Raw genomic sequence first — 23,036 nt, forward strand, 5'->3', positions numbered from 1 at the left:
ACCCACCGTACCACCCGATTCGGGTAAGCGCAGGTATCGGTGGGTGGCTTATTTGCGGGGGGGTGCCTTATTTTACATTTTTTTCTAAAAAGGGGGGGCTGTCTTATTTGATGGCCCTGCCTTATCATCGGGGAAACACGGTAGAAAAAAAAAAAAAATGAACAGTTAAGTCCCAGTTTTTGCCGCTGAGACTCTGCCCTCTCTCACTGTAAAATTAGACTCTACTTAGTCTGTCTTTAAATTTAAAAAATGTGTGTTGTTTTAAAAAACAATTATGTTTTTAGATGTATCTAAATAAAAATAATAACCAAAAATTTATCTTTTTTTATGTCATCTTAGCATATTTTATGCTACAGAACGAATTATTTTTTTTAACATGTATTGTTATGGGAAAACGCGTTTCACATAACGAACTTTTCGCATAACAAACTTGCTCCTGGAACCAATTAAGTTCGTTGTGTGAGGCACCACTGTATATTGCACTCAGCTCAACATAACATAACTATAGACCAAAGCGCCATTTTTCCTGTAACCGGGTGTGGATTAACCCAAGTTTGCTGCAACGTGTGAGAGCACTGTAAATGGAGCATGGTCGTTTATCTCCTGACACAGCCTTGACCAGAGAAAAGGGGATTCCCTGTCGGGGTACTGGTGTAAAACAAGCAGCAGTGGTGCGGTTGGATGAGAACACAGATAAGTTTTTCTGCTTAGTTTCAACTGTGCTTGGTGTTATTACACTATAGAGTTTGTTTTTTGGAACTGATACTGACTGACCCTGTAGATGAAACAGTATATGGACAGTGTGATATATTTGCAGAATACATTGCTGTGGAGTTTTTTTTTGAGCCCATGAAGCATTAACTGAGGCTTTTTTCTCCACATATAGTTATGCTATGTTGAGCTGAGTGCAATATACTGCGATTTTCTCATATCCTATATTATACTACACAATGGTCAGTGGAGTGATCATTACCATTGTGTCAAGCATAATTTTTTGTTCTTTCTTTTATATTTGAATTATGCTCTTTTGAAATATAGTAATTGAAATCACCCATTATTATAGTGTTGCCCTTTTCTCCAGCTTTCCTAATCTCTGAAAACATTTCTTCATCTGTCTGCTCATTTTGTCCCGGAGGATGGTAGTATAACCCAACTTTAAATTCCTTCCCTTCACACATGGAATTTCTATCCATAAGGATTCCACACTGCTATCTATGTCATGTAGAATATTTATTTTATTTGATTCAATTCTCTTTAATATATAGCGCAACCCCCTCCTCCAATTTGATCCACTCTATCCTTGCGATATAATTTGTACCCAGGTAACACAGTGTCCCATTGATTGTCCTCCTTCCACCAGGTCTCTGCGATGCCTATTATATCTATCTCATCATTCAGTGCTATATACTCTAACTCTTCTAATTTATTTTTTTAGGCTTTTAGCATTTGCATACAGACACTTCAAATTGTGTTTTTTCCTTGCAACTACAGGCTGCCTTTCTATCTGTGCTATGATTTATATTATTCCTGCAAACCACTTTGATCTTTGGTTTAGCTAAGTGCTATATAAGTGTTCTAATAAACATAAACATTTATTTTATATTTCTTTTTTAGGTCAGTATAATGGAAGATGTAAACCTTTACCAGAATACCATGTGAAAATCAGTGGATTCAATGAGCAGGTATGTTCTGAAATTTTTTTTTTTCTGTCTTAAATTTGCAATGATGCTGGTAAGATTATAATTACATCCGTGAATGTTCCTCCTATGAAAATATTTTTTAATATAAACCATATTAAGGAATATTTTTGTAAGCTACTGCTATAAGGGCATATGTCCCTCCCCCAAGAAAATGACATGATATATACAGTAACACTGTGCATTTTTGTACTGGATATTGTATGCACACAACGAATATTAAAGAGGGTTGGGGGACAAAAACAATTCTTTCAGAAATGTAACCACTAAGCCCAATAATGAAACACTTAAGATGTTCCTAATATTGTTTAATTCGCTTACCTAAACTCAAAATATTCTGTCTTTGTGTTTAAATTCTCCATTTTTACTGATCCTGAAGCAGCAGTGTTACTGGCCATGGTGGTATGGAATGCTGCTACTATTTGGGTTTTGCCAGGTACTTGTGATTTAGAATGGCCGCCATGAAGATGGGCTAGATGAACCATTGGTCTGACCCAGTAAGGCTGTTCTTATGTTCCTATAAATTTGATGGATTTACTTTTTGGAAGGTCCAAATACAAAGAATTACAATAGTTGAGTGAAGATAAAACAATGGATACCCCAAAAGTTTTCATAGCCTAGGGAGCCAAGTGAAGGGGAATTCAATAGGACGTCTAAGTCTAATTTGGCCATTTTGAAAAAATGTCCAGAAATCCAGTAGAGAAAATGTCTGTTTTATTTTTTTTTTAGTTCAATATTTTTTATTTTTATGAAAAATCAGATAAAATACATATTCTTCACAATTCATGTCCAAAATGAGTAAACAGATCATATAGATCATTCATCATTCATAACATACAGAACAGAACAGTGCAGACGACAGCCCTCTAAATGCTAATAATATATCAATATGCCTAAAATGAGCATTTTCAAAGCAGCCAGACGTCTATCTTTAATTTTTGGTCCTTAGTATGTCTGTCTTTTTTGGCCATTTTCAATAATAAAAACGTCTATGTGAAAAATGCAAAAAAGCAAGTTTTGCAGATGTACCCAACTACCTTGTCTGATTGCGGCATGGGGAATCCCCATCAGCTCAGCCGGTTTTGGTGCAGTCCTGCCAGCTTAGCTGATGGTGGATTCCCCTGCCAGGATCAGCTGAATCGGCATTGAGAAAAAAATTCTCTCTCTCCCTCCCTCACACCCACTGATCCCCTACACCTTTCCCCCCCGACATCCCCTGACTTCTCCCCACATCCACCCGACACCCGCCAAACCTTCAGATGAAAAAATCAGCGGGAGGGAAGCCCACTCACTCCTGCCTATAGAGTAATGTGCTCAGAATGACAGACCTTCCCCTTCCTATTTGGGTGGTGGGAGGAGGTCATGAACACTGGGGGAGTAAGGGAGATCATGCTGTAAATCCTACCGTGGTCTTCTTGTCAATTTGGGCACCTTTAGGGAACTTAGATGCAACTAAAACAGGGGTTCAACTCCCTGCATCTAAGTTCTGCCTAGGAAAACTTCGTTATTCCCTCAGAACGTCCAAATCTAAGCCCACCTGATGCCTGCTCATAACACACCTCCCAGTACACCCCTTTGAGCTCTGGACACACAGTGGCTTAGAAGTGCTGTTGAATGTCCAGAAAGTTGCTTTTAATTATCAGTACTTGGACGTCTCTGCTATTAGGCCATCCAAGTACCGACTTAGGCAGGTTTTTGGGTGTTTCAAAGTTTTGATTATGCCCCCCATAGTGTTTTTAAGCCTCATATTCATTTAAATTATACTCTGAAAATGTCAGTAGAAAGGAGGAGGTCGCCAGTGCTGTTTAGCACTGTTTTCCACCGGGACAGGCAGTCCCGCTGCTGCCCGACTTTCCCCAGCTGAGAGGGTCCTTTCAAGAGATCCTTTAAACAGCGGTCCAGCCGCCGAGGGAGCCTGTCGCCAGTGCTGTTTAGCACTGTTTTCCACCGGAACAGGCAGTCCCGCTGCTGCCCGACTTTCCCCAGCTGAGATGGTCCTTTCAAGAGATCCTTTAAACAGCGGTCCAGCCGCCGAGGGAGCCTGTCGCCAGTGCTGTTTAGCACTGTTTTCCACCGGGACAGGCAGTCCCGCTGCTGCCCGACTTTCCCCAGCTGAGAGGGTCCTTTCAAGAGATCCTTTAAACAGCGGTCCAGCTGCCGAGGGAGCCTGTCGCCAGTGCTGTTTAGCACTGTTTTCCACCGGGACAGGCAGTCCCGCTGCTGCCCGACTTTCCCCAGCTGAGAGGGTCCTTTCAAGAGATCCTTTAAACAGCGGTCCAGCCGCGGTACGCGGCCCGTGGTCGTGAGCCTCGGGTCGCGAGCTGAAGGGGCTCAAAAGGGGCTTGCCCCTTTTGAGCCCCTTCGGAGCCCAAGAGGAGTAGGGAGTAGGGCTATCAATCCTCAATATGGGCAAGAGGAAAGCCAAAGCAACGCCACCTGCTGGAACAACGGGCCCGATGGATCCCATCTTGCCACATGCTGAGGAACAGGTAACTCCTAATATTCAAGCTGTCTCTTTATCCTCTGGGGAACCAACACCACCTCCTCAACCATTATATACCTCACGGTTAGAAGAATCTCCTTCCCCTTTTAAGGAAGGAATAATTTCTTCTTCCCCTCAATTATCCTCATTGTCTGGACTGGAGGTTTCAGGGCAATCTTTGGGGCAGACTAAAGAACTAACCCCAGTACAAATGATTACTGGGCAAGGTCCGGACGTTCTCCCCAGGGATAAAGTGATCACTTTAAATGATGTTTGGCTTAGCATTAATAGAATAGAGTCGTCATTACAAAAAACCGTTCTGAATTTGTGTCAATTTTCATCTGATGTAACTGTGAAAATTAAAGAACAAGATATTAAAAATAGAGAAACAGATGTTAAGGTTGAAAAGTTAGAACAGGCAGTAGGTACTCTACAAGCCAGTGCTGTTTCCAATATAAAGGATAGTATGATGATACATGCTAAACTAGAAAAAATGGAAAATTCTATCAGAGTTAAAAATCTTCGCTTGTTAAATTTTCCATTCACACATTACCTTTTCCCGATGGAGCTCTTGAGAATGTATTTGAAGGAGATATTACATTATACTAAAGTGGAGACCTTTGAGGTTGATAACTTATATTACATCTCAAGAGACCATAAGGAAAGGGTTAATGAAGGTGGAATGGATAGAATAGTGTTACCTGATAGTTTGAATGTATCACAGTTTTTGGAATCATCTAAAGACATAATTGATAAGCGAGCAACTCTCCTTGTGACCTTTAAGACAGAGCTTGAAAAACAAGATGTCCTAAAATTATATTTCCTAAAAAAACAAGAGATGTTTTGTGGTCAAAGGGTGATAATTTTCCCAGATGTCTCTAGATAAACCCAATTTAAAAGGAAGCAGTTCCTTCAGCTAAAGCCTAAGGTTTTGGCAGTTGGAGCTACTTTCTTTTTGAAATTTCCATGCAAATGCCTGATTTCGTATGAAAGTGATAAATATGTGTTTTTTGATCCAGTCCAGTTGGAAGATTTTATTAAAGGAAAACCTTTGTTGAAAGTTTAATTTCAATACTAATTTTACTTTTGGAGGTTGATGTAAAATATATAAAGGCCATTTGCCTGTTCTTAGAATGTGGATAGATAGATCTGATTTGATGTTTATAGTTTAAAACACTGGCGATCAGCGATAATGTGGACTAGGATATGGTTGACTGATTTCTTAATGTTATTTTGTAGTTCCTTATATGGAATTTGCATTTGCATTCTTTTGTATTCATGCATGAATGTTTGTTACTAAGATATTGTAATGAATAATCAAATAAATAAATAATAAAAAAAAAAAAAAAGAAAGGAGGAACATGTATACCACTGAATAGAAAATATTTGTTGAATGTATTTCAACTTGTTTTTAAAGGTGAAAGTGATGACATCCATTAGAAAACCTAAACGCATAATTGTACTAGGAAATGATGAGAAGGAGTATCCCTTCCTTGTAAAAGGTGGTGAAGATCTCCGACAGGACCAGCGTATTCAACAGTTATTTGATGTCATGAATATCATCCTTTCTCAAGATGCTGCCTGCAGCCAAAGAAACATGCAGATAAAAACATACCAAGTTATACCTATGACTGCCAGGTATGTTATTTGGCCTTGCACACAATCAAGAAAAATATGTCAGAATGTATTGAGTGTTCATTGTTTGAGATTACAGTAAAACAATATTGGATAAAAAGGTAATTTCCTGTATACATGTACTAAATTGCAAATGATTTATGGAGGCTGCCATTTGTGTGACTATTAGGGTGTTTTGCCATTGACTTCTCTAGTCATCTTTATCCCTTTGGCTAAGGCCAAGAACTCGTATATCGACCGATTGAGTTGACCAGTGGCCAGCTATCTGATAGAAGTTCAAATCATGAGTGTAGTAGGCAAAATATCTATTGATTTTTACCACAGGGCCATGTAATATTTAGATTCCGCAAAATATTAGCTTAACATTTCTTTGCCATTGCTTCCTGTTTTGAATTAATTCATTGGTCTCCTTTTGATTCTACAGTATTTCCATTTTTGGACCTTAGGAAATTGGAAAACTGGGTGTCCAAATGGCAGATGAAATTTTTAGGGCTCCTTTTACTAAGGTGCGCTAGGATTTTTAGCGCACGCTAACCCCATGCTACGCAACTAGCACCAACACCAGCTCAATGCTGGCACGCACTATTCTGCGCGTTAAAGCCCTAACGCAGCTTAGTAAAAGGAGCCCTTAGTGTAGACACACGCAAAGTGAAGCACATTGGGAAGAATAATCCAAATCATAATTAACAGACGCTAGGGTCCATCTTAGGAGTCAGCACCCAAGAAAAAGGTCTAGGTATCATTGTAGACAGTACGCTGAAATCTTCCACCCAGTGTGCAGAAATGGCCAAAAAAAGGCAAACAGGATGCTAGGAATTGTTAGAAAAGGGATGGTAAACGAGACCAAGAATATTATAATGCCTCTGTATCACTCCATGGTGTGACTCATCTTGTATATTGCATTCAATTCTGGTTTAAACGAATATGCACAAAACTTTTCCACCAGCTCAATGATATGTCTTCATATACTATCAGGGTTTAACTTGCTCCCACTCATCCCACTACTGCTTTCATTCATCTCAAAGGACCTTCAGAGGAAATTCTTCCACAGGGAATAGCGATGATTGTAACTATATCGCCAAAACATCTTCATAAGTTCTGAGAATTAATCATCCATTCAAGTCTTCAAATTGTACTCTAATGTGCAGGATTTTTTTTTTAGGGTTGGGATCAGGGCTCCCTAGACATGTGGGCATGTCCCAGGAAATTCTGGCCCTTTAGCATCAGATGCTCAAAACCAACAATGTGCATATAATTTGCATAATGTTAGTGTTGATCAAAACTCTGGCTTACCATCATCAGAGGACCACCAGAGTATAGCGCACTGATGGGCATTGAAGTGAAGTAAAGAGGAGGTAGGTGCACACCATTGAAGAGTTTGTGCATAATAACAGATTTTCTGCACAGTTTAACCCTTTGGGTGAAACATGTTGGCGGTAAAAATCCCTGAAAGCATGACCACAATTTTAAGCCAAGTACTTAAACTACTTATACACTAAAGGTGAGGAAGTAGTACACAAAGCCTGACACAATGAATATATTTGAGTGCTAGGTGGTACTTCTGAGGATCTATAAACATTTGTAACATTCACTGTGTAGAGTGTTAGGAGGGGCTTGAAAGATTCTACACCTTCCGGTTTGAAGTTAGATTCTAAAGCAGACATGATTCTTGTTGGTGACAATGAATAAACTATATGATTTCTTTGTCATTGATTTGACAGATGTAGTCTCAGTGGCCCAAATACATAGGGCTTTAAATAAATTCATTCCACATCGGGATTTTGAGACATTGACTGAGTTGTGGTTGGTAGATCTGGGTCTATGGATTACCCCTAAGGATATTAAAATCTCCTTATCTAATACTTTTGAACTGATCTATAGCACTTCACTGAATGTCATTATAGATCAATTCTGAGAGCTTGCTTTTCCCAGTTAAACATCATCTCTCTGTCTTAAATGTGGTAATGAGGAAGGATCCTTGGGGCGGGCATGTGTTGTGTGCCTGCCTGAAGGTTCAACATTTCTGGCAGGGCATTAAGAGTTATTTTAAACACCTCTTGCAGAAACCAGTTCTGTCACATCTACTAGTTTGTTTTTTTTATTTGGGAATGGGAAAGCCTTTGGGCTGTTGGGGAAAGAAGAGAGGTCACTATTGACTAAGTAGTGAGGAAGGTAACAGGGAGGAAATGTATCCTGCCATAGTGGACCTAATCAGATGGGCTGTCTCTTTCATCCTGGAGGATTGCTTTGCATGCTTTGATGTTGTTGGAAATTAGAGATGCAAGACAAAGTCTTCTTAGGAAGTCACAATTCTGGTTAATTTGGGAGAGAGATATACAGAATCTTCCTGCCAATTAACAATTTAGACCTCTGAAGCCTACCTATAGTTCTTTCTTGGAGCCAGCTGAAAGGGGAAGATTGGTTACATGGCAGAATATGCTGGGGGGTAGGGTATTAGGATATTGGTTAATATCATGAGAGGTATAAGAGACAAATTACTCATTTGGGTTATGGATCTTTTGTGTTATACGTGTTTCACTGTCTTTTGTATTGGGGAGGGGATATTTTGTCATTGGAGGTGATGTTGGAAATGAGAGATGTTAAAACTGAATGCATTGTATATTGGATGGTTGATTGTACTTCTGTTGCGTTGTTCAATAAAAGTTGTTCAAGATTTCATTTGATTTATTATTTATACCACCCATTACTCTAGGTTTAAGAGCGGTTTGCATTCAAAATAATCGATAGCTTAACAAGTAAGTTTTACAGTCTCAAACATTAGAAAATCACACTGTTTATTTAAAAAATTAGAACGCCATAATATGATGGCCACTAAATTGGTCCAGTAAAAAGGCATCACCTACAACTTGCTGTTTGACCCTTACTTATCAGGAGAAATACAACAATTTAATTTACGAAGAGTCTAGCTTTCCATTCATTAAAATCTTCACATGCAAAATTCAGATGGTCCATGTGTGTGTTTTTATTTTCTTACATAGAATTCTTACAATGTTTTTTTTTCCTTCACAGGCTTGGATTGATTGAATGGTTAGAGAACACCTCTACACTAAAAGAGTTTCTTTACAATAGCATGTCGGAGATAGAACAAAAAAACAATTCAAGGTATTAGCATTTTATGTAATTGTAATCTTTTGTTCTGTGTAGTCTTGAATGTTGTATGTCAGGGCTGCCCAATTCCGGTCCTCGAGATCTACAGGTAGGCCAGGTTTTTAGGATATCCACAATGAACCTACATGAGAGAGATTTGCATACCAAGAAGGCAGTGCAGATAAATCTCTCTCATGCATAGTCATTGTGGATATCCTGAAAACCTGGCCTGCCTGTAGATCTCAAGGACCGGAATTGGCAGCCCTGTTGTATGTGATCTTAGTTTTCTCATGTTGAAGTGTACATCATATGATCATGAAGAACCTACCCTTAACAATTGTTTGAATTTGTATAGTGATCTGATCAATGTTACTTCTTACAGTCATCTTTAAAACAAAAAGTAAATTAGTGACTTTCTCTGTTAACAGTCCTAGTAACCATTACAAAGAGTGGCTAAAGAAGATGGGGAGAGCTGATGACATTTCATGCTATCCGCGTATGTATGGGTAAGTGGAAAAATCTCTTTAAGCAGAGATGGCTGAAGGGAGATACGATTGAAGTCTAGAAAATCCTGATTGGTGTAGAACGGGTACAAGTGGATTCATTTTTTACTGCATCAAGATTTACAAAGACTAGGGGACACTCGATGAAGTTACAGAGTAATTCTTTTAAAACCAATAAGAGGAAATATTTTTTCACTTAGAGAATAATTAAGCTGGGAAATGCGTTGTCAGAGGATGTGGCAAGAGTGATTAATGTAGCTGGTTTTAATAAAAAGTCTGGACAAGTTCCTGGAGGAAAAGTCCATAGTCAGCTGTTGAGACAGACAAGGAGGAAGCCACTGCTTGCCCTGGATTGGTGGCATGGAATGCTGCTACTATTTGGGTTTTTACCAGGTACTTGTGACTTGGATTGGCCTCCGTGAAACACAATACTAGGCTAGATGGACCATTGGTCTGACCCAGCAAGGCTATTCTTATGTTCTTATGATATAGTAAAATGAAACATTTCATGCAGCTCTCCTTGCCAGTGGGGCGAGGTGGCCTGGCTTTGCCGGATTTGCGAAGATATAACATAGCTTGTCTCCTTCGACACTTGGTTGATTGGATAAAGAATACTCAGTATTGAACACCAGTGACTTTGGAACAACAGCTAATGGCACCAACGCACTTGTTATACTAACTTCATGCAAAAAAGACCTCATCGGATCTTCCCTACTCGTTCACATCCTCTGTTGAAATCTATGAGACAGTGTTAGCAATGGTTGTGCAAACACATGCATTTGCCTTTTACATCTACTATTTTACTACCCCTATGGGGGAATCGTGATTTGGACCCGGATACATCCAAGTTATATTTGCTCCCCTGGGCTGACCAGGGCATATGTTATGTGTGGGATGTGGTGAATGAGCATGGACTTCCTCTTTCTTTTCAAGATCTTCAAGCTTGAGGTGCTTTGCTGGCCATAGATTGGTTATCTTATGGCCAAGTTTCTCATTATCTTCACTCCCTGGACTCCAACACCTTAAATGACGATATGGCAGATATGGTCTTGGAAACTTTGACACTATCTAGACAACCCAATTAGTTGGGCAGTTTTAGTGTGCCCTGGGACTATGATGCTGTGGTGGTTGTATGGAACCAAGATCTTGAGACTTCAGAACGGATAACTGGTGATGGTTTGCATCTTCTAATGAAACATCTCCCGTGATTGTCTCATTCAGTTGTTTTGCAGGAACAACATTATAAGTTTTTATTACGGCTCTACATTTCCCCTTATAAGGCATACCTGGCAGGATTTGCTTCTCACGCATGTTGCCCAAAGTGCCAGTCTAAACCAGCTGGTTTGTTCCATATGTTCTGGTCTTGTGACCGAGTGCAAACCTTTTGGTCCTTTGTCCGTCTCTATCTGCAGATGATATTATGGCACAGACTTCCTCTGCAGGCAAATGTTATGCTTTTTTCACAATTTTCTTCTTTGGGACTGTCTAAGGATCATCCTCAACTGTTACAAAAAGCTTCCCTGTTGGCTAGGAAATGTATTATTTTATTGTAGAGACAGGCTGAAGTACCTACTGTTACCATGTGGAGAAATGAGGTGCTTCTTTTGTTAAAATATGACTATTTTGATGTAGTCTTGGGTGTTGGAGATTTCGGGCTATTTGGGTGCCTGTTTGGGACAATTTATCCCATAGAGCCCCAAGTGCTCTCCTGAACTTTTGACACTGGAGTGCTGGGGGTGGGAAGTGGGTTGGGAGAGGGTGGGGGGTAGTTGCGGTCTGTTTTTGAGTCTTTATGGTCTGCGCGAAGAACAATGCGATAGACTTTCTTATCACTTGTTTTCTACTTGGGCTATGTTTCTGAATGTTGTGGTTTTTGTTTTGTGTTCAATTTCTAAATAAAAAATATTTACACATGCAAAATATCTGTCCGATAAAAAAAAAAAAATTAACCCCCCCATCCCAACAAGTACCCCGAACACCCCTCCCCGAACCCCACAAAAAATTTGCCCTGATGCCACTTAAAATTATGGCAGGGGGGTTCCTACTCCCTCCTGCCATCAGTCCCACCCAAAAACTAATGGCAGGAGTCATGCCAACTTCCTCCTGCCACCCCCCCTTCCTTGTACCTTTCACGGAGAAGAAAGGGTACTCAACCCCTCCTGCTCCAGGCCTCCTCCGATGCTGGCAGGCTGGGCCCTGCCCACCTCTTTTAAAATTATGGCAGGAGGGTTCCCATTCCCTCCTGTCATCAGTCCCACCCAAAAGCTAACTGCAGGAGGAATGCCAACTTCCTCCTGCCACCCCTCCTGGATGCCCCATCCCCATTCCAGGTCCCCTCGCTTACCCCCCTCCCTGTACCTTTCACGAAGCAGAAGGAGTGCTCATCCCCTCCTGCTCCTTACGCCTCAAGTGCTGTCTTCGGGAGCAGGAGGAACCCCAAAGTCCTCCTGCTCCTGGCCATGAAAAGTCCTGCTCCTTGCCATGACACACCACGAATGTGGGCCTTAGGCCCCACCCCGGTGCATCATGTGGTGGCAGCATCGAGTGGTGGCAGGAGGGAGTGGGCATCGTGTTTGTCGGGGAGGGGGGGCCTCGGTCATTTGACAGGTCTGCCTATCCCATCATTTTTTTTTTATGGGGCAGATATTTTGCATGCGTAACACACTCAAAATATCTGTGCCATGGAAAAAAATGAATAAAAAAGGCCTGTGAAAAAACCTGCAGACCTGTCGGTAACTCAGTTACCAACAGGTCTGCAGCAGTCAGGTTTGCCAATAGTAAAACCCGATTCGAAATAGCCAAGCAATTGTTAGTGAATCATTCGCTTGGCTATTTTGCAAGGGGTTTTACTAATTTGCATGGGAGGATCGGGATTGGATCGCTATAGGCATTAGTGAATGGAGTTGGAGGGAAATTTGGTTGCAAAGGACTCGCAAAACGATCGGTACACGATCGGTTTGCTTAGTGAATCTAGCCCTATGTTGTCTCGGGTCCTGTAATTCATTAATTTATTTACCACAGAAGTCAGATTTATTGGCCCTCTGGTACCACTCCTGACTCTAGAGAAGCATTGAAAAGATCAGTCAGCGGAGCCCTGAGAATTTCCTCAAGTTCCTTCAGTCCTCTCAGATGTGTGCTAGCCGGCCCCATCGCTTTGTCTACCTTTTGTTTAACTAGCTCCTCATGAACATGGTCCTCTGAAAATTGTTTAGGATTTACCACATCTCCATTTCTATTTGGTTTTTTTTATCTTTAATCCTGATTCCGGCTCTTCAGCTGTGAACATTGAACAGAAATATTAAACAATTCAGCCTTATCTTTATCACCTTCTACATATTCCTCTTCTTCACCTTTGAGCCTCACAGCTCCATTTTAGTACTTCCTCCTTTCATTAACATATCTAAAAATATGTTTTATCCCCACCCCTAACCCATTTTACTGTTTTGGATATTTTTTTCTCCCAGTTGTATCTTTGTTTTCCTGACTACTATACCAGCTTCTCTTATCTTAGGCCCTTAGATAGAAAATTAAAATCCAGAACCTCCAAGGTTGCTTTTTGAGAAATGCTCCCTGTTTCACACACAAGACCCAAGAGACAGGCAGAGCTCTGGCATCTCAATGCATGGATGAGATGATGGTGCAGGGAGGAGGGTTTTAGATTTGTTAAGAACTGGGTGACATACTGGAGAAGGGGGATCCTGTTCGCAAAGATCTTAACCTTAACTGGGGTGAAACCAGGCTGCAGGCATCAAAATTTAAAAAGGAGATAGAGCAGCTTTTAAAATAGAAACTGGGGGGAAGGCTGACAGTGGTTCGGGACAAAATATCTTTAAAAGATATCATAAAAGGGAAGACAGAGCAACCTGATAGTGAAATTGCACTACAGGCCATGGTAGGCCAGGTTTCCTTAAATACAGAGCAGGCTGATTTTAAAGATTGCAAATTATCCATGCAAACTGCTGAGGAAATTGTAAATAGATATGACAAACATTGTTTGAAGTGTCTGTATGCAAATGCCAGAAGCCTAAGAAACAAGATGGGAGAGTTAGAATACATTGCACTAAATGAAAAGATATAATAGGCATCTCTGAGACCTGGTAGAAGGAAGATAACCAATGGGATACTGTCATACCAGGGTACAAGCTATATCATAGTGATAGGATGGATTGAATTGGTGGAGGCGTAGCTTTATATGCTAAGGAGGGTCTTGAATCGAATGGACTGAAAATTCTACAGGAGCAGAAACACACCTTGGAATCCCTAATGATAGAAATTCCATCTGTAAGGAAGAAAAGGATAGTGATAGGAGTGTACCGTATTTTCACCCATATACCGCGCACCCGTGTAAAACGCGCACACGGGTATAGCGTGCGAGGAACACAAATGTATGTAAAAAAAATGTAATATAGCGCGCACACGCGTATACCGCGTACGCTAAAACCTCCTCCTGCCTACTCCGAACCGGCATCCCCCCCCCGCTCACTTACCCGAGAGAGCATTTTTTTTCCATTCGAATCCGGCATTCCCCCTGCGAACCGGCATCCTTCCCCCCCGCTCGTGTCAATCCCCCCTCCCCCGTGATCCTACATCCCACCCAGCACCGCAAAACATCTCTTACCCGATTGGGCACCGGCACCAGCACCAATGCACAGGATGTGCCAGTGCCAGTGCCCGAAGATCCTCCCTCGTTGGGTTGGGCTGGGCTGAGCTGGGCTGGGCGGTGCGGTGCGAGGGAGATCCTCCTTCTTCCTGCGCCGGGCTGGACTAGGCTTTGAGAGAGAGCGAGACCAGAAGGCTTTGAGCATGCGCAAATGCTCAAAACCTAGTCCAGCCTGGCGCAGGAAGAAGGAGGATCTCTCTCGCACCGCACCGCCCAGCCCAGCCCAACCCAATGAGGGAGGATCTTCGGGCACTGGCACTGGCACATCCTGTGCATTGGTGCTGGTGCCGGTGCCGGTGCCCAATCGGGTAAGAGATGTTTTGCAGTGCTGGGGGGGATGTAGGATCGCAGGGGAGGGGGGTGACGCGAGCGGGGGGGGGAGGATGCCGGTTCGCAGGGGGGATGCCGGATCGGATTGAAAAAAAAAAGTTGTAAAACGCGCTCACACGTATAACGCGCACAGTTATGCACGGTTTGTAAAAATCATGTATAACGCGTGCGTTATATGCGTGAAAATACGGCAGTACCGTCTGTCTGACTGGGATGAATGGACAGATGCTGAAATGTTATCAAAAATTAGGGAGGCTAACAAAATGAGTAGCACAATAATGGGTGATTTCAACTATCCTTCCCTTATTTTCTTTTCCCCCTCCCCTTTTGTCCATCACTCCTTGTCATTCCCTCTGCTTCCCCCATGTCCAGATTTTTTCCATCAGTCATCTCCCTTTACATTCTTTTCCTGTGATGCCACTGCCTTTCTCAAGCATGAGGTAGAAACAGAAAATGGGACCTCCCTATCCTGATTTCCCCCTTTTGCCTGCCTAATGCACCCTAGGCTTACAGTAGCAAATCCCTAGTTGTGAAGCTGCAAAGAAATGCATCTGTTCTTTGGAGGAAAAAATGTATGCTGTGGAAAGGTAGAAAATACTAACAATGATTAATTTAATAAACCTACTTTCTAACTTGCAGAAGAGCCAGTTATACAGAAACAGTTATGGCTTTCAGAGCCAGAGAAAATCTTGTCCCAGGAGATCTTTTAAGGTGAGTGGTGTTTTTTTTGTGAAATTTGCTCCCCTCTGTTTAGTTAACAGAGTACAACATGTAACATCATGCTTTGATTTGCTACAGGAGAGCCTTCACAAAGATGAGCACAACACCCGAGGCATTTCTTGCACTCAGAACCCATTTTGCCAGCTCCCATGCATTGATTTGCATCAGTCACTGGATTCTTGGTATTGGAGATCGGCATCTTTCCAACTTCATGATTAACATGGAAACAGGTGGCATGGTGGGGATAGACTTTGGACATGCATTTGGATCAGCTACCCAGGTATTCCTGCAGAATTGCTTGACACTGTTCAAAAAATGACGCAATCTTTGAGAATATTACTGGAATGCTAAAGGCGTTTTTAACACTTTAATTGGCAGATGGTGAAACGGCTGTTTTATGTAACTTGATGCTGAACAAGAGCAACAGTGCCAAGTAATAGGCATTTGGAGATGCAGATCTCCCATAAGAGCCATAGAAGAGGCATATTGCTTCTGAGCAGCAATGCCAAATAAAGGGTTATGCTTAAGCAGGAGTCCCAATGCTGAAACTCAAATTACAGCTAGGAGAGTATTAAAAGATAAAGGGGATGGGACTTGTATTCTGCTTTTTCTGTGTGATTTACATAAAGCGATTAATATATTTTAGACAGGTACTTATTTTGTACCTGGAGCAATGAAGTGTTAAGTGACTTACATTACATTGCATTACATTAGTGATTTCTATTCCGCCTGTGCCTTGCGGTTCTAAGCTGATTACAATTAGAAGAGATCTGGACATTACCGAGAGAATTACATAAACAACGATTCAGGTAAATTACATGTTATGGTAGAGAATTACAAATTAGAAGATAGAAGCAGCTACAGTGGGAATCAAACTCACAATCTCAGGGTGCTGAGGCAGCTGCTCTAGCCACTAGGCCATTCTTCCACTTAAAGGAAGCTTTATTGTTGCTGATACAAAATCAGGTTTTTTTTTCCAATTCTTTATTATTTTCAAAAGTGTAACAGTAAATACAACATTTTATACTCAAATACCACACTTAATATTCTATTAATATCCATTTCAGAATTAATCCCCCCGCCCCCCTAATCAATCACAATGTCCAACACGTAAAATATCTATCGTGAACCCCATATCAATATACCAAAATTCATTATCATACAGACCCCCCTCCCGGATGTGCATTTTTAAAGGGGAAAACAATAATTAGACATTACAATATTTTGCTAATGGCTCCCAAGTCTCCTGAAATTTCTTGAAATTCCCTTTCTGAGTGGCTAATGTTCTTTCCATTTTATATATAAGACACAAGGAATTCCACCAAAAACTATAGTTAAGCCTCTTCCAATTGCTCGTAATTTGTTGTATGGCGACTCCTGTCATTATAACTAAAAGCCTGTTGTTCTTAGATGATATTTGGCTTTGAGCCGTCATTGACATGCCAAATAACACAGTATCATAGGACAATGCCACTGGATTTTCCAACAAACAATTTATTTGGCCCCATATTGATTTCCAAAAGGCCAAAATAAATGGACAATAGAACAATAAATGATCTAAAGTCCCTGCTTCGAGATGACAATGCCAACATCTATTTGACTTAGAGCTATCCAACTTTTGTAAACAAACTGGGATCCAGAATGCTCTATGTAACAGAAAAAAAACACGTTTGTCTCATAGATGCCGACACTGTACATCTCATCCTTCAAGTCCAAATTCGTGGCCATTGAGACACAGAAATTTGGTGCTTAATCTCAATACTCCAAATGTCCCTAAGACCAATTTTTGGTTTCTTATTTATAAATCCAGCTATCAATTTATACCACTGTGTGGCCTGGTGTCCCAGGAAGTCCATCTGAAAGCATAAGAATTCCAAACTATATTGATTATTTAAATTTTTCCATTCAGGGAACCCCACCTGAATGGCCTGCTTCAGTTGCAACCATCTAAAACTTTGTGATTTATTAAGTCCAAATTTATGTTGCAACTGTGAAAATTCAAGCAGCTTACCATTAGATATAACATCATCTAAAATACGTATTCCTGCTTTCATCCAATACTTCCAGATGACCTTAAATCCGCCAATTTGAATCTTGGAGTTCAGCCATATAGTCTGATTTGTTGATTTATGTATTGGAACAGGTGTTAAATTACTAACATATCGTAAGGTCTTCCATGTATCTACTAATATTCTGTTTTCTTTATATAACCTAGGCATTTTGATACTAAGAACATGGCATAATCACAAAGGAAACATGAGTCGCCATTCCAACCACAACCAATCTAGGATATTTTCAATGAGCTCTGGGAGGACCGAATACATACCCTGGTGCAAAATATAGGATTGATGGTACCTATAAAAATTGGGAAAATTTACCCCTCCCTCTGTAATTGGCTCTTGTAGAGATACTAATGCAATTCTAGCAATTTTACCAGCCAAATAAATTTTGTAAGAATACTATTTAACTTTTTATAAAAGGACCCCTGAAAAAAAAACTGGTGACATACCCATTTGATAACAAACTACAGGCAAAATCATCATTTTAATAGTTTGGACTCTCTCCCACACAACTGCCAATTAGCAGCAATTATAGCCAATTGTTGCTTGTTAACATCAACTAACACTTCATTATTAAATTGTTACTTGAATAACCGCCACTGTTCTATAACTTGCGTATGTGCAACTTTATAGAATCAGGACGTTTATGTACATTGAGTACATGTATCAATGTGCAGTGAAAGATAATAGCTAAGATCTGCCTTTGTAGTTGATTAACTTCATAGTTATTTGTGTTTTAACGTGTTGGTGCATTATCATTTCCTTCCTCCTGAAGTTCCTCCCTGTGCCTGAGCTGATGCCGTTCCGTCTCACGCGTCAGTTTGTGCAGCTGATGTTACCAATGAAGGAGTCTGGTCTCATTGAGAGTGTAATGGTGCATGCCCTAAGAGCCTATCGCACTGACCCAAGCCTTCTCATCAGCACTATGGATGTCTTTGTAAAAGAGCCTTCCCTAGACTGGAAGGTAAGGTTTCTTTGTTTTTAATGATTTATTTGTAAAATATACTTGAATTGATTTACATGCTGTTGCAAATCTGAGTGCAAGACAAGTTACAAATTGAGGTATATTTGGTAGGCCCAAGAGAGCTTACAACTTAAATCAGTAACTGATCATCTAAATCAATAATTGAAGCAATGAAAGGTGATGTGACTTGCCCAGGACACAATAAGCATCTGTAGGAGAAACAGGTCCTAGTCTTCTTGGTTCTCATATAACTCTAAACTTAGACTTCCTCACCTCTTATTGGGGTATTTCTATAAGTAGTTTTAGCATATAAAATTTTTTGTATATATTCAAGTAGACATGTGGAAGGGAATAATCGAAAAAACATCTAAGTCCAATTCAGACGTATGGTGCTAGACGCCCAAAGACTGCAGTGTTAAAATGTCCATTCTTGAAAAATATGTCTAGAATAATTTTTTTCTGAAAATTGTGTATCTGGACATCCGGGCCATTGATCGTCCAGACCGCCAGTACATCTATCTTTATATCACATTTTCGACCAAAAATTTGTCTGTCCCAAACGCCCAGAATAAGACCATTTGGATGTGGACTGGCCACCTTACAGAGCACTGCTGTGAACTTCACAAAAAGGGTGACACATAAATATCTTACCAGAACTCCCTTATAAGATATGGTGAGCCCCCCACAACACCCCCAAAACCCACTATACCCACCTGTCTGCAAACTGGAAACTTAGAGATGAGAGAGGGCATCCATCATTACAATCGCGTCCCCAACTCTTCATTGGAAAAACTCCTTAGTATTGCAGCACTTCCCATGGATTCCATGGGTCAGGGTTGGGGTTAGGAATGCTTTTAGGGCACCAGTCAGTGACTTTCCTATATCTGATTCCCTTCCTTACTTGGAATTCAAGGAAAATCCTATTGGGGAAGAATTGGCAACTTCTGTTGAACCTGCAACAATTGATTCAGCAAGCCCTGTGATGACCCGTGAGGCTGACATTTGTTCCTGCATTACCAAATTTGCTGTTGGCTTATGTCCAACATGTCTTTCTAGTAATTTTGACTATTGAGCCGTTTGGACTTGCAACCTGTGTTGAGATCTCATCAAGCTAACCCTTCAGGGAAGGGTATGGAGGTCTCTCACCACCACTCAGCTGTGTCTATTCACACAGAAGGGATGTCTATTTTCTTCCTTTATGTAATCCTCCAGACACATGTGCAGACACTGAGGAACTAACCAAACTTTTCATGGCTTTGACCTTTGACCACTTTTTAAGAAGAGATTTAAGTCAGGCATAAAAAGCATGTATATAAGCTTTTCAGTGACAAATACTAATAAACAGGGTTGGCAAAAATTGAGGTACCTAAAATTTGACACATGCCGCATAGAGGAGGGGCCAAGTAGAGTAGCAGTAGTCACTTGAGCTGGAAACTGGAGCAGCAGGGACAAGGACAGTAACCTGGACTGGGAAGAATGATGGGCATGGCAGCAGGGTAGAGGAGCCATAAAGTAAAGCAGTTGCAGGGATCAGGAACAGCCACAAGACTATAGCATACAGGAGGAATTAAGGGAAATAGGCTATAGAGAAAAAGCAGAGCAAAAAATATATAAATAATAAATAAGCAAAAATATAGATTTTTTTTAAAAATCAATAATTTATTTTACAGGCTGTAAATAATTTCCCCAGACTCTTAAGGATTTTGGTTTCTGCTTAGGTTTTCTCAAAATGTTTTCACCATTGCTTGTAAGAATAAGAAACTAATGTTACTCATTTGCAGTATGCACAGTACAGTAATATTCTTCAAGCTATACAATAGAATTTATTACCATTTGTCAGCTATGAAATATTGTATGACTGTGTTAATACAAGGGTTGATGGTGAAAGTGTAGTGCTATTGTTCTCAGAAGAAACAAGCAAAATTATATTGACTAGGTAGAGTATATGGACATTATGTGGAATTACAAAACCAGAGATGATGGCCCAAACTAATAGGATTCAAGCATGTTGTACATTGTACTGTAATTTCAGTTGAGAAAAAATATGAGCCTAATAGGCAATTTTCAAAGCTTCTAGGCACTTCACACAAAGAGCTGGCAAAGCAATGGCCAATCAGGGACTTCCTTAGGCTACTCACTAGTCCCTGATTGGCTCAGGCACCTCAGGCCCCTCCCAAGGGCCAATCAGGGCCTTAGGCCCCTCCCCATGCATCACATGATGCACCGAGGCAGTGGCATCGCTGGAGGCAAAGGAGCAGGGGGACTGAGCACCCCTCTGCTCCCTTACAGGTATAGGGAGGGGAACGGGGAGGGGGCGTTTGGTGGCAGGAAAGAGTCAGGATCCCTCCTGCCGGGTTGTTTTTTTTGTGTGGTTTTTTTTGGGGGGGGGAGTTGGCCCAATGGCAGGAGAAAGTGGGAATCCCTCCTGCCATAATTTTGAATTTGCAACGGCGGCAGACATCAATGGGGAGCTTTTTTTGTTGTTGTTTGAGGGGGAAGGAATTATTTTGTTGGAAGGGGGAGGGGCTTTTTTCTTTTTTTTTAATCGGGCTGATATTTTGCGTATGTAATACACACAAAATATTAATACCATTAAAAAAATTTTTTTTTTTTTTTAAACAGGCAGACCTGTCGGTAACTGTTACCAACAGGTCTGCAGCAATCGGGTTTGACAATAGTGAAACCTGATGCAAAATAGCCAAGCAATTGTTAGTGAATCAATCGCTTGGCTATTTTGCATGGGGTTTTACTAATTTGCATGAGTGGATCGGATGGAATCGTAAACTAGGCGGTGGGCCGTTTAGAGAATCAAGTCAGGGTCGATGAGTGATTGTCATTACAGGATCGGAAAGTTTAGTGAATCTAGCCCTAAATCAGCAGAGAATATACAAAGCAGAAGAACACTGTGGACTGCAATCTTTCTAAATTCTTATGTAGATTTTAGCAAATATGTGCTCACACTGAAGTTCAAACATTTTAGAAAGCAAGAATTTTCTGATGCATCTGAAAGTAAACACTTTTTTCCCCATCTTTTCAGAATTTTGAGCTGAAGCAGTTAAAGAAAAAAGGAACTTGGACCAAGGAAGTGAACACTGCTGAAATAAACTGGTATCCAATGCAAAAAGTCAACTATGCCAAAAGGAAACTAGCAGGTACTAATCCTGCAATAATTACTTGGTAAGTCACCGTGTACTTGTGCTTGAGAGGCTTTGGAAATGATTCCTAATTGGTAAACTATTGAACATGAAGCAAGCAGTCTTATTACTTGTGTTTAGCTTTTCTTGTACAGAAGGAACAGTTGAATGCACTCAAGTGCAGAGAATTTTCATGCACTAAAATTATTTGGCAGAGCAAAGTGTTTCCCATACACAAGCAGAAAAGTTCTGCTATGAAAGTCAACCAAGAGCAGTCTGAATGTCGCACTCAGTCAAGTATTTTATTAGAACATTTTTTTCTTTTCATGACTAGTTTCACAGTTAGCTATAATGTATGTTTTAGAATATCACCCTGTTGAGGTGTTTTCATTGTTTTCTGTTACCAGTAACAGTAGAAGGGAGATACTCCTTAATTGGAGAAAAAATACTGCAGTTTATAAATAAATAGGTAATGGCCCTTTTTTTTAGAAGGATCCCCACATGTAAATAGCAACCTTCATCCACGAAGCCCAGTATAGACAGTGGTACTGTCACTTTAAACTTCTTAAGAAGCTTTGAGAGTGCCCTCACCATGAACGTGCAAGTGCTTTCCCGCCTGACGTCAGCTCGCAGTTCCTCAGTTCTTCATTTTCCACAGAGCAAAGAAGTTGTTTTTGGACTTTGTCCAAACAAGTTGCCTTCCCAGCCATCTGTTTTTGGCCCTTTCGACTTGTTCTTTTGTTTCTTTTTCTAATTAATGTTTTCTTTACCTCTTCAGTTCTTTTTCTTTTTGTCAAAAAAAAAAAAAAAATTTTCCCTCAGTCAGACCTTCGGGCCCTTTTATCCATTTTTCAATCTAGTCTCAGTTCACAACCATTGCATTTTTTTATCTTGCCACTGAGATTTTTCTCTCATATCAAGGCCTTCTAGCAGGTTCAAAAACTACCAGCAACCTATTTCAATCACTAACTCGCACAACTAGTGCATTCAATGTCTGGGGCTGGAGCATCAAGTAGACACTTATATCCAATGTTCTACCTTGCAAAAATGCTCCCTTAAGTCTCAACACATCCAGCAAGAGAAGCTGTTTGGATCAGCCATAGGCGCCGATGACAAATTGAAACCAATGGTACCAGCATCGACAACGGACTCAGTTCCTGCATCGGGTAAACCAACTAAGAAACTGTTCTCTTCTCAACCAGTGTTGCAGGCATCCTCAGCATTGAGTCCCTCAATGCATGCCAAGCGTCGACACCATCATTGATCTCTTTCTGTTAAGGCTGTGTCTCCTTCAGGGCTTTTCCTCATCAAGATCATCCACCCCTAGACACCCTGTAGCACCGATGGTACCGGCTGTTGAACCAACAGTACTGGTGCAGTCCTTCCAGGACCAACTCATGGAAGTCTTTCACAGGGAGCTAGCTGGACTGTTTAACCTCCATGCAGCATTGGTTCTTGCACTGACTGGCCCAGTCTGAGCATGGCACATTAAGACCCCAGAATACTGAATCCAGCTCTCCATCTAAGTATCGATGGACATTGAAATCTTACTGTACCGGTGCTTGGTCTTCTAGTAAATCCAAGAGCATCGCATAGTACCAGTTTGCATTCACCTTGACACAAGTCAAGATCTAGACATTCTCACTATCATCATACTCCTCAGACCAAGTAGTATCCATCTCCATCATCTCCTTCCTATAGAGAATCTCCTGGAGTTGGGGACATTGATTCAGATCTTTCTGT

The 23,036-nt window shown here is 40.9% G+C and overlaps 1 protein-coding gene across 3 annotated transcripts in view; it reads left to right on the forward strand.

The window, feature by feature from the left end:
- PRKDC (protein kinase, DNA-activated, catalytic subunit) overlaps positions 1-23,036 on the forward strand; it is a 524,414-nt gene that overhangs the window by 495,798 nt on the left and 5,580 nt on the right. For all 3 annotated transcript variants that reach the window (XM_033933710.1, XM_033933711.1, XM_033933712.1), the window contains 8 exons: positions 1,615-1,682; positions 5,597-5,817; positions 8,845-8,937; positions 9,351-9,428; positions 15,055-15,126; positions 15,214-15,415; positions 17,971-18,159; positions 21,197-21,336. In XM_033933710.1, the coding sequence (XP_033789601.1) occupies positions 1,615-1,682; positions 5,597-5,817; positions 8,845-8,937; positions 9,351-9,428; positions 15,055-15,126; positions 15,214-15,415; positions 17,971-18,159; positions 21,197-21,336 (1,063 nt within the window). The remainder of the gene's footprint in view (positions 1-1,614; positions 1,683-5,596; positions 5,818-8,844; positions 8,938-9,350; positions 9,429-15,054; positions 15,127-15,213; positions 15,416-17,970; positions 18,160-21,196; positions 21,337-23,036) is intronic.

This window comes from Geotrypetes seraphini, chromosome 2 (assembly GCF_902459505.1).
Source record: "Geotrypetes seraphini chromosome 2, aGeoSer1.1, whole genome shotgun sequence".
Taxonomy (NCBI): Eukaryota; Metazoa; Chordata; class Amphibia; order Gymnophiona; family Dermophiidae; genus Geotrypetes; species Geotrypetes seraphini.